At 44.3% G+C, this 12,422-nt stretch overlaps 1 protein-coding gene across 1 annotated transcript; it reads right to left on the minus strand.

The window, feature by feature from the left end:
* Nucleotides 1–9,855: 9,855 nt before the first annotated feature.
* LOC145438434 (protein CFDP2-like) lies at nt 9,856–10,485 on the minus strand. Its single transcript, XM_080315799.1, has one exon. It carries the CDS (start codon nt 10,483–10,485, stop codon nt 9,856–9,858), a length of 630 nt encoding a protein of 209 aa, XP_080171925.1.
* Nucleotides 10,486–12,422: the final 1,937 nt, after the last annotated feature.

Genomic DNA, 12,422 nt, shown 5'->3' on the forward strand with positions numbered 1-12,422 from the left:
TTGGTCCTCATTCTGCTCGCGTAATCAGATTTACCGGTAGAGCTGAGTGTGGTGTGATAGAAAAGGTAGGACCATTAAATATTAATTAAACATCTTCGGGCGGAATCGTTGTTGTATTGACTTCGTTACATGATGCTATTTCGTGACCTCCTATATATCTGCTATGTCAGAAGATATGGAAATCGTCAAAACGTACCAAACTAAAAGACGCACATGATTTCAAATTGGTATTTCTATACTGGCAAATAATTTTTTCCTTGCGGGATGGCATTCGTCCTGTAGGGTTAAGGTCGCCAGGACAGGAACATTCAACGCCAGCCATTGAGGCGCCTATGGACAATTAAACATATATGTATATATATATATATATCTAAGTTTTCGGTCAGCACAAGGGGATTCCTTTTCGCCCATAAGGCCTTCTCGCTGCTCATCGTTCTGGCACACTTCTCGGAGTCGCATGTTACATGGCCTCTAACTTATGTCTTGGTGCGTCGTGGCGCAGTAATGGCCGACGCCGAAGTCTCCCATTTCCATAAATCATGCGTATTTTTGTTGGGTGACTGGTACCCCAAAATCAAGATATACGACAATACTAAATCGCGCGCAGCGCGAAAATTCTTTGAAAAAGTTGCATGAATTTCTAAAAGATTACTCAATAATTAATGTTAATTCACGAAATAATTTTGGCCCCCTTCGAGTTCGGGCCCCCACCCCCAATTGGGGAGTTTGGGATGCGGTAGTTACGGTCCCAACTCCAACATAGCCGCTTCAACGCGCCGTCGCCCCCTATCGCCCCCTTCGTCCGCTTTCGCCCCCCAATCGCCCCCTTCGTTATTTTCGCCCCCCTAGACCGCCAAATCGCCCCCTGGGGGGCGATATCGCCCACGTTGGGAACCACTGCACTACACTATCTCCCCCGATCGCAATATCAATAATCCACGGTAACCGTCGGATTCTATTTTCGTTTGATCAAGACGCCCACAATGAACAATGCGATGTAATGAACAGATAGGAGGATATACGACCAGTTGCAGAATCCAGCTTGACCTAGTGCCCGATGTCACAGTTCTTTTTCTGTGTTAAACTCTATTTCGCGGCTCTGTCCATCCCTTCATCGGGTCTTTTTCTGTGCTTTTTTGGTTCCGTAAGAAAGGCGACGCGGGGGAAGAGGAGACCATATAAACCTCCAACGCGGAATCGAACCATTAGAATGTACAAAATAAATTGCATATTTTATCAAAGTCAAGATAGAGACCGTATTTTAGCTTTGGGACTAGCCAGAGTAAACATATCTGCGCAATGTAAGTTCATGTATCAGTTCCATTGCGGTCAATGTCTCTCAAAATTTCAACGACTACTTCACCTCGGAGTCAAAAGCGCAAAAGTACAGCGCACGCGCGTCAACGAAGAACAACTACCAAATGATCAGGACGGAATATAAAAAAACGCATTGCTCTCTCAAGTATGCCGTACCCCAATTGTGGAACAGCATCTCGCCGGCTGTCCGACAGTCGTTGAGCATGTCCGCATTGAAGTCGAATACTAGCCAGCCTTCAGGATTACCGGACCACGATCTGACATCGACCTTGCCCTCCACCACCTCATTTTGTCGCTTGCGTCTTATATTCTCTGCATTACTTTTCATTCAGTGTGCATGCCTCTGCTTTACTTCGCCTAGGCTAAGGTGGGTGTCTGATGTTAACGGCTCCTCCAAGTTGTTTCGACAGCTTCCTAATTTTTCATTGTATCGCAATCTTGTGATGTTTTGAAACAATGAAAATATCAATAAACCTGATTGATTGATCTACATATTGACTAGCAAGTATTAGAATGTGCAACATAAATTGCATATTTTATCTAAGTCGAGATAGAGGCTGTATTTCAGCTTTGGGAATAGCCTGGGTAAATATATCCGCACAATGAAGTGGTTCTTGACCTTTTCATAGCCGTGGCCAAATTTTCATTTCAAAAATATGCAATGACCCACCACTCAGAGAGAGAGAGTCTTTATTTTTTCATCCAATCAAAATACATAAAAACACAGACGGCAGTGATGGTGGTACAGAAAATATGCATGCACGAGCGATACTAATCTGATCACACCAGCATCAAACAGGTACACTTGATTCTATACAGTCTGGCTGTACAATGTTAGTTGACAAAGGAAAATTTGAACGACGGTACGGTATAGCCTCAATACCCATATAAGCGGCGGTAATATGGCAAGCTTAGGCCAGACAGAGGTGACGCATTCCATGGACGTTGTTACATTACAATTCCCTTGTAATCGGTACAGGTTATTGTTTCAACCAGGGTTGTAACCAAGTTACAAGGCTTCGAGTCACAAGTCAATCTCGCTTTTATAGTTTCGACTCGAGTCAAGTCGAGTCATTTTCAATTCACCACCGAGTCAACTCGGAGTCCAAGTCAGCGATCAGAGGGTCGAGTCCGAGTCCAAGTCATTGATTTTGACGGTCCAGTTTCCAGTTAAAGTCTTGTTAACCCTCTTTTTACATCTCAGTTTGATGATATCGAATGGTTCGCATTCATAATAGGTATGCTAATTTTCCTCACCTTAAGCAGTTTCTGGTCGCATTTTCAAGTACCAGTACCAATAGACGAAATCCCAATATTGTGGTAACTTTACTATTCTTTGATATTACAATGAAATGTCGGTCTTGGCCGACGGCCGTCTGAGTCATATGACTTGGTTTGAGTCATACACAATTAAGCCGTTTCCATGTGCGGCCACTACTTGGCTTAGCCCGCATTGGCTGAGCCAAGGAATGGTGGCCGCGTTTCCATGTACGTGTACAGTTCTACAGTACAGTCGTACACTCGTACAGCAGGCCTACATGATCATGATCAGCGGCCGATAAACGTCGGTGAACAAAAATTGACAATCGGTACCTGTACTTAGTGGTGAAAAGTTCGTGTTGGAGAATATCGGCGATCAAGTACCAGCTAAATAGTTTGTGGAATTCTATAGCTTTTAGAGATGTTTCTGTCAAGATACCCGGAGTGGTGAACAAGGCCTATACAGCGAAAATCTTCCAAAAGGAACTTTTGCTGTAGGGTGCTACACTGCTACAGTGTATAGCTATGGATAATATAAGGACAGTATTTAAATCAGCAACGTTGATATCCCGCGGAGGATTGTTGTTAATGCGTCCTACCAAATACCGCCGATGTAGCGAAGGTCGCCGAACCATTTCTGCCTATCCTTTCAATCCTGACTATGATTTTATAGGCTACAAATTCGTCTCTGTTTGCATGTTTCAAATATTTTGTGTTTTAATAAAGAAACCATCAATTCAACAAAGCATCAGTCATTGATCTATCCAAACATATTCTGATTGGAAATAGATGTCAGAATCAGACATGGGGTGATTACTTTGTGAATGTAATCGATTGCGATTACCATTACTTCTGAATGACGCGATTACGATTACGATTACAGCAAAATCAGGAAGTAGTCGATTACGATTACGATTACATTGGAAAAGTAATCACGATTACTCACGATTACATTTATTTTGCATCTTAGAAGTTATATTGAATGACAATATATGGATCGCGCTGAAAAGGCCTAATGAGATAACAACTTTCTTTAAAAAAGATGCGACATTTGCTTGTTACGTCATAAAGTACCCATGACCCATTTTATATTGAACGATTTATCGCACCCAACGATTTGCATTCTTGCCAGGTCCACAACTGCCACACCCCAAATTTCCTAATGGAGTGGGGAGCGAGCTCGAAAGGCACTCAAAAGTATTTCGTATAAGGAAACAATTATAGACTATTTTCGAGAGATTTCATGAACTTGAAAATTGTCTACGAGCATCGCGATTTAAATGTCTCTAGATAGCTTAATTTTGAAATACACAGCCTACGTCTCCTCTTTAAGAAAAAAAGCATGCATAATTTATAGTAGCAGGCGTTTAGGTGCGTCTCACGCAAGTATTTCTTTTAGTCTGCAACGTTTTGGCCACAACAATATCTTTTGATTATATAAAAGACCGGCGGTCACGAATTAGCGACATACCCTAAAGTAATTATTAACATACCAGATGTTATAAATATGAATTACGTGATCCAAGCTCTTCAGGTAAATCTGACCATCGGGGGCTGAGATAGGATTAAAAATGAATAGTGATATAATGCAATTACCAATATTATTGACGGAATTAAATCTTCAACTGGAAAATTAACTACCCTATGGGGGCCCAAGACCAACGTTTGTAGTGGGGGACGATTTGATGTTTTTGTCCTGATTCTAGCTACAAGCCACGATAACATCGTATATGAGCCGATGGCTATGACGGCAGGTCCAAATGTTGGGTAAAGAATTGTGAAATAACGATTGGCGCCCGTTTCAAGCAGAATCATATGAGAATGAGAGAAAGTGAACAAAAAATAGCCTTCAACTTAGTACAGATAATGTGATGCAAGCGGCCATTACGAGAAACGGCTCGGTCATGATATATATCAGCCGCTGTTGATTTTTAATGCTTCGTCGTGGAAACCGTAATATTTTATTTGACGAGTAGGCCACAAAATTTCAAACCTTTGTCCGCTGTACGTTCGTACTACATAGGCCTATTGCTCGCCAAGCAGCATCTGTCAAACTGCGTTTAACTAAGCATAACAAAACATCAATACAAAAGTTACTATATTAGACTAGGCAGAGTGGTGATCCTGCTGCGAGGTAGTGGCGCCTGGAATGTATTGATAATCTTATATACAGCACGGTGAGTGTTTTTACACTCACACTAATGTACAATGTACATCGAATATCTTTATTCACTATGTGTGGATAGCTGTATACTTCTTACGCAATGACAAGCAAAGCTCATTGGCCATTTCTGACGTAATAATGAGCAGTGGCATTTGAAAATCTGACGTTTGCGCTATCACTAACTGGTATAATCCCTCTTCCTTGTTCACCAATGTTCAGTTTCTGTCATAGTCTTGTGCAAATAAAAAGTAATCGTTCTTTCACAAAGAAATCGATTAAATATGGGAAGTAGTCGATTACGATTACTTCGTAATTTTCTCGAATGTAATCGATTGCGATTACGATTACCTGAAAATGCTGTAATCGTCGTAATCGATTACGATTACTAATCGCGATTACCCCATGTCTGGTCAGAATATTGGTGATAGCTAGTCGTGAAAAGGCGGTCCATGGGCTGCGTCATCCACATTGCACACCATGCTGGCAATTTGTTGCAAATATCTTTCCGCACATTCCTTCAAGAATTCGAGCTGTTCGTCGAGGTCGCCGCTTATCACTTTCAGAGCCTTTATTATTCTTCCAGATTTCAATTTCCTTTTCTTGGCGTTCCTTGAAGTACCGTACCTGCATTATAAAAAAGTGAGTACTGGTAAAAAGCTATACAATGTACATCCTACATACCGCGATACCGGTACCACATACACAGAAAATCTGAAGAATGACCACGAATCACCCGCCGGGATATCAATAATGGAAGTTGACGTTCCTGGCGCGCCTTCTTATACTTGATAACACAGTACACTTGCACCTAAAAATTGGCATCCTGCTGCGGTTGATGCATCACTCCAGGCTGCTTTCAAATCATTCTGTTTTGTTAAGTAACAATAAAGTAATACGTCTATCAATAGCAAAGTACAAATTCAATTATTCCCGCAATTAGCTGATCCTCGATACACAAGAAACGTCCCAGTGACTGCGATAGTAAACAGACGACCATAGCGGAGCAAGATACTCTGCCAACCGTGAATTACTCTGACAACCGCTAACCGATCGGTGCAACCACTTGGCAGAGTAATTTTGCTGAGTCATGAAAGCTATGCCCATATATGGTCACTCTGCCAACGAAACCTGCACATGGAAACGGCTTAAATGACTCGAGTCATTTCCGAATTACGAAGTCGAGTCATGACTCTAGTCATTATAACCCTGGTTTCAACTCTATAGCGGGTTGCGAGTTGACCATGGGTGTCAATATAATTTACGAGCGGCACAGTGTGAAATTTTACGGTCCTTCATGGGTTATTATCTACGATGTGGACTTCAAAAAATATAAAACTTCCAGATATTTCAAATTAGATTAGAATTATAGCTACAGTTTTTTTTTCAAATTAGAGTAAAATCATAGTAAAAGCTACACCTCTATCCAAAATATATTAGAATCAGAATTACTGAGCTCGCAAAAGCTTTGACATTGAATCAGGTTCACTTCACATTAATACATAGTTCATGAGAATGACAAATGTCTGTACATCAACCTTGGCTCGCTTCGAACTATACAGTTCCCCTGTAGCATTTACAGGAAAATCTGAAATTAGGTTAGCATTGGAGCATAGAGACATACATTCCCCAAATCAAATTAGAATTAGAGCAAATATACATTTCACAAATTAGAGTCGGATTACTAGCATTTCCCTCAAATTATTCTAATTAGACAACTGAAATTATCCAGTTGCCCAAGTCTGTCTGGACTGTCTCTACCTTATTCGGTCAATGGTTTGATTTAGGGTCCGACTCGGACTGGTACTTGGGCCTGCAGTGCGCTTCTCCTGGTCACTAGATGTCGACAAAGTGAAGGGAGCGCTTTTCGTGATGAGTTCTCAATTGACAAATTTGAAATTTTGTTCGATGTCTGATTCCGTCGCCGTGACAACCTGTGACCCAGGAAGGGGGTCTGGGGATTTTACGAATTCTTCGGTTCAACTGCCGCATTCTTACTCCCCTTGATATGTTGCCTGGGATTGGGCCAGTTCAGGTTCTCGTCAATCTGCGAAAAATATGTAAAGGGTCTTTCAACACTGGCATTGGAGAATTGGGATTTTAAGGTACTTTTGAAACCATGAGATCTCGAGATAGCATCTAAAAAGTAGTGCATACTTTGCTCATGAAGCAACGCTAAAGATCAACCGACTGATTTGAACACTCTACATCATCATGATAATGATACCAACTACGGCACAAGAATGAACTACACCAGTGGTCTTCAATATTTTTCAAAATGGTAGGTTTACCATTTTAAAGTTCCTCTGAGACTAGTCCATCTCTGTATTACATCAAATCGGTAGCAATCCTAATCGGAATAGGGATCTTACCCTGCTGCAATTCATCGGAAATGCTAATGCTACAAACAAATCAGATTTCGACATAATTGGATCACAACTGAACGAGGTGGTTTTCAACCAGGGTTCTACGAAACATTAGGAAACCGCGAACCGATTGATAAATATAATTAGTGACATTGGAAGCATAGGTAGACCAACACAAACCCAGCTCTTCACACCCTCCAGTCAGATTCCAGGTTTCGAGAATGTATTTATGATTGATTATAAAAATACTTACAAAATCCATTAATTTTCAAAGACAGCACATTCTACTGCTACCTGAAGTAGGTTAACTATAAGTTGCTTGGAATAACACTACTTCTACTTGTACTGCGATGAACTTTGCGTTGCTGCTTAATACACGAGTGACTTTTTGAGCGCTTCTGATTATGCACACGAGCTCATGCAATTGCAGATAGTTATTATTATACTCAGTAACTTATTCGAGACAGCTAAGAGACTTTACTTCCGTCCGAATTTACCGCAGTCTCAGTGCGCAACATTTATTACATGATTTCTTGGACCAGCTCGGAATGAGTAAATGCTGGATGTAGACGTAGGCAGAGTGTAAATGTTGTTGTGCTCATGTCAAGTGAGATATCATAGTGATATGAATATCTAGGGCATATATATATCGACTTTTCAATTAGAGTAAAATGAAAAGGGCAAAAGAAAACAGGAAACAAAAAAAAACATCAAGATAATCAGTTTTAGGCTCGTATTAAGCGTCTCCAACGTAGGCGGTCGTGGGCGTCTTCAAGCGACAGCCCGCGTTGCGCTAGGTCAGTCTCCATTGTCGAGCGCCATGTTTTCCGATTCCAGCCACCTCTGCGCCATGGCTCCGTCGGAATGTGATTGATGATGGCGGCGGCTGGTTGCTCGTCTTGGTGCCGCACTAGATGCCCGATTAGGCGGAAGCGTTGTTCAGCTGCCAGTAGACGGCATGGGACCGTTCCTGTGAGCTCTCGCAATGCATTCGTGGATATATGCTCCGGATGGTGAATGCCGAGTGCATAGCGGAGGAGTGCGTCGTAGTTAGGGTTGAGCGCCTTAGCCAGCTTCTCTGTCAGCGTGAGTGCCTCTATTCCGTATAGAGGCTCGACAGTGGCACGGAAGATACGGGTCTTGAGCTGGGTTGAGGCACTTGAATGGAAGAGGCTATGTAGCCGTCTTGCCGCGCCCCAGGCCTTTGCTCGCCTCGTCTTGAGCGCTTTTCAAGAGTCGGCGACGTCAATACCGAGGTACACAAAACTCGTTACATACTTGAGATCGATTTCTCCCAGTTGAATCGGTGTCGCGTTCTTCGGTAGAGCTGGTATGGCCAGGACCTCAGTCTTCTTGGCGTTGATCTGGAGTCCAACAAGAGCGGCGGCGGCCTCTAGCTGGTTAATGAGGCGCTGTGCCGATGCGGTGTTCGGGGCAAGCAAGGCTAGGTCGTCTGCGTAGGCAAGAATACCTACGTGTATTGCCTCGCGAGTCGTACGGGTGCACGTTCCTTGCCGTGGCCACCATTCAAAGAAGTTCGTATTATCCGGGAAGGCCGTTCGTAGGACGAAGTCAAGGATGACCACGAACAGGAATGGTGCCAGGGTGTCACCTTGAAGCACACCAGCCGAAGTGTTGAAATCTCCGCTTGGGCCGTCATCTGTTCGGACTCGCGCTCGTGTGTCAGTGTAGAGGGCCATAATGGCGTACGTTTTCACCTCAGGAATTCCGTAGAATCTGAGGATCTCTGCCATGGCTGGGCGCGAGACCGAGTCGAAGGCTTTCGCGAAATCAACGAAGACGGCCACAACATTCTTTTTGCGCGAGCGACAGGTGTCATTGATTGTGCGCAGTGCCAGGATGTGCTCTGTAGTACCGCGAGATGGTCGAAATCCATTCTGAGCATTCAGGAGCTTGGTAGAGAGTTGCTCACGTATGCGAAGGAGCAATACTCGGTCGAACAACTTGGCAGCGGTCTGCATCAGGGAGATGCCTCTGTAGTTCGCTGGGTCACTTGCATCGCCTTTCTTGTAGATAGGGACAATTTCGCTCTCGAGCCACTCAGGGGGCACCGGGCCGCCTTCTAGGACGCCATTCATGACGTCGAGGAGCACAGGTGCAACGCCCGAGGTGTAAGCAGCTGTTGGGATGCCGTCCGTGCCGGTGGCCTTGAATTGTGGTACTCCACGCATGGCTGTCTTGAGATCACCTAGCGTGATCAGGGCTGTATTGATCGCTAGAGGATTTCCTGCTAGTGAAGGCGGTGCAACGAGCACATCGATGTCCGGTGCAGGTGTAGATAACAGGGTCTCGAAGTGTGCAGCGAGGTCTTCCGTACAGGCCTTCACGCGGTCCCTCTTGAAGCCAACTAGTTCACCGATGGCTTTCCAGGCTGCTCTTGATCGGCCTGCTTCCAACTTGTTTTCCACGGAAAGGGCAATAGCTTCGACTCGTTCCTTGCGAGCTGCGTCGTAAACGTTTGCAAGGTACAGAGCTGCCTCGTTAGCATCGCTATGTGCGTCCGGTGTTCCAGAGGTGTACGCAGCACGTCTGAGAGTCTTAAGGTTACGGCGTGCACTGAGCACTGTTGGGTCGGATTCCCAGGCTAATTTTGGCCGTGGCTTGCTACGGGCCTCACCGAGCGTTTCGCGGGCTGCATCCTTGACTGCTGCTACAAGTGGCGCAAAGGCGGTCGGTATAGTATTTTGGATCTCGAGGGCGTGGAGTGTTTGCATGGTAAAGACATTCATCTTATTTGCGTCCTTCAGATCGAACCAATTTGGTAGCGGCTCCTTCGGTGTGCGCTTCGGGATGAAGCGTGGCCAACACCAAGCGATGGTCACTGCTGATCGTTAGCATGCGCACCGTTCGGCAGTTCGTGAAATGGCGCCGTGCGGGAGCATTGCAGCAGATATAATCCAGCCGTGTGTTGCGTTGGCGCATACCGTCAAATGTCGCCCTACGCTTCGGCTTCATAGAGAAGTTGGCGTTGAGAGGAATGAGGTCGCAGCGGTCGAGTAGATTAGTGGAATGCTCCGAGTTGCTGTTCTCGTTGCCAACTGGGAAGCGAACTCGCTGCGAGCGCTCGGCCAACGTGGCATTCATGTCCCCAAGCAGCATGGTTATGTCGAGCTGCGGGTAAGTTGATAGAATGCCTTCTAGTTGGTCGTAGAAAGCGAGCGTATCAGCTGCGAAGGCAGTGGTGTTCGGAGATGTTGGTCCATACGCACACACGAGGTGCAGTTTGCGGCGACGGAGTTGAATACTGGCTGTGATAATGCGGCTGTTTATAACGTCAATCTTTGCCTCAGCGTGGAAACGCTGGGATAAGATTAGACCGACGCCTCCAACTCCGCCTTGGTTGGCAGGTGAGTGGATCATGATGATGCCTGCGCCTAGGTGTTTTTCGCGGAATGGTTCAGTGAAGTGTTGGCGATGTTCTTGGATTGCCAACGCATCAAGTTTGAGGTCAGTCACAAGTGCGGCAGCTTCTTCCTGACACCATACAGAGTTCAAAGTTCTCGTGTTCAGAGAGCATTTAGGCTAATCCTCAGGGATCTTGGTTGAGGCTTCGGGTCCCCGGCGCCGCCCGGCAGATCCCACTTTGCGACTTGGTCTACTCTGTTCTTTACTGCCTATACTGCGCAGCACGTCCAAGCTGTACGTAATCATGACAAGCAATCAGCTAGCGGAGCGAGAAATACACGTCTGCACTCGGCGATTGACTAAAGCGACTCGCTTTAATCTAGGGCAGTGGTTCCCAACCGGGGAGGAATTCCCCCTTTGGGGGGAATTTTGCAATTTTTATGGAGGAATTCCACTTTAGAATTGTAACGGATTTCCCAAAATGTTCATGTCCGAACTGTCATGTTGGCAACCAGTTATATCAGAGCGTATAGCTGTTTTTTTGCTGAAAGTATGTTCAAATGCTATTTGAAATCTCTTTCTCCCATACAAGTTCGCGCTTGTTTTTTTTTTGAACTAGTTCAGATGTGCTGCAGTTCGCAAGACAATTTTGTAGGCCAGCGACAGCCTATCAATCAAATATATTCTAAGCAAGCAAATGTCGTGCCGATTCTATCACAAGGGCTCTAAAGAAAGTATTTATCTCATATTTTCATGTCAACATTTTCATAAAGTGACAAAAATATTCCAACGTCATTGATTCAAGTCAAAGAGATCGCTAGCCTTGCTTTATTTTTAGTGAACAGCTACTCGATCGAGAAAATGCATGTTAAACTTGGTGCAATGTTGCCGAAACCGAATGAGAGTCCTGAATTTCAATGAGCTCAAGCAGGAAATCTGATCACGTGTATGTTATATATCAGAGTATATATCAGGGCTGTAACCAAGTCACGAGGCTCCGAGTCACAAGTCAATTTCACTTCCATAGTTTTGACTCGAGTCAAGTCGAGTCATTTTCAATTCACCATTGAGTCAAGTCCGACAGTCCAAGTCACCGACCATAGGGTCGAGTCCGAGTTATGGTATTATGACTCGAGTCCGAGTCCAATTCCTTGTGTTGACTGCTCAGTTTCCAGTTAAAGTCTTGTTTAACTCACTTTCTATAACTCTGTTTGGTGATTTTGAATGATTTTGATTTATAATATACTAATTTTCCTCACTTTGAGCAGTTTATTGTCGCATTCTCAAGTACCAGGACCAATAGACGAAATTCCCATAGGAAGGCCACTTTACTGTTCTTTGAAATTACAATGAAATGTCGGTCTTGGCCGTCTTATAGTCACGAGTCACATGGCTTGGTTCGAGTCATGTACAATGACTCCAAGCCGAGTCAATACACAGATTGTCTCTAGTCGAGTCGAGTCGTTTCCCTATTTTGAGAAAATGACTCGAGTCAAGTCGAGTCATCAGAAAATGCTGACTCGAGTCCGACTCGAGTGTGGTTAATCCTGCTATATATGAAAATACCAATATTATTGGCCAAATGCATACGCACACTTGGGAAAAAAATCGCGAGACCAGCAAATTAATGCATACTAATATTTAACAGTAGTTATATTAGCGAAAGCCGAAAACACAAATGAAAGTATGGGGGTCTGTTGAGTCAAGCCTTCCAGAATTTGTTTGATTGGGACCAAGACCATTGTTTTTGGAGGTCTACGAAGTATTGTTACAGCCCTGCTAGAAACAGACACTCCGTACCTCCGGTCTTATTCTTCGGTCAACATGTGATTGCGTCGTAAAAAATGACCTGTTTTAATCATCGGGCAGATTTCTCCTATGGGGGTAATTTTGGCTCTAATTTCGGCCAAGGGAGGGACGAGATGAAAAAGGTTGGGAACCACTGGGCTAGG

The sequence above is a fragment of the Botryllus schlosseri genome, chromosome 1 (assembly GCF_051294905.1).
Source record: "Botryllus schlosseri isolate E-star chromosome 1, Bs_hap1, whole genome shotgun sequence".
Lineage (NCBI taxonomy): Eukaryota > Metazoa > Chordata > Ascidiacea > Stolidobranchia > Styelidae > Botryllus > Botryllus schlosseri.

What these genes read in the sequence shown, in the direction of transcription:
- LOC145438434 (XM_080315799.1), bottom strand. Translation starts at nt 10,485, where the DNA reads ATGATCCACTCACCTGCCAACCAAGGCGGAGTTGGAGGCGTCGGTCTA.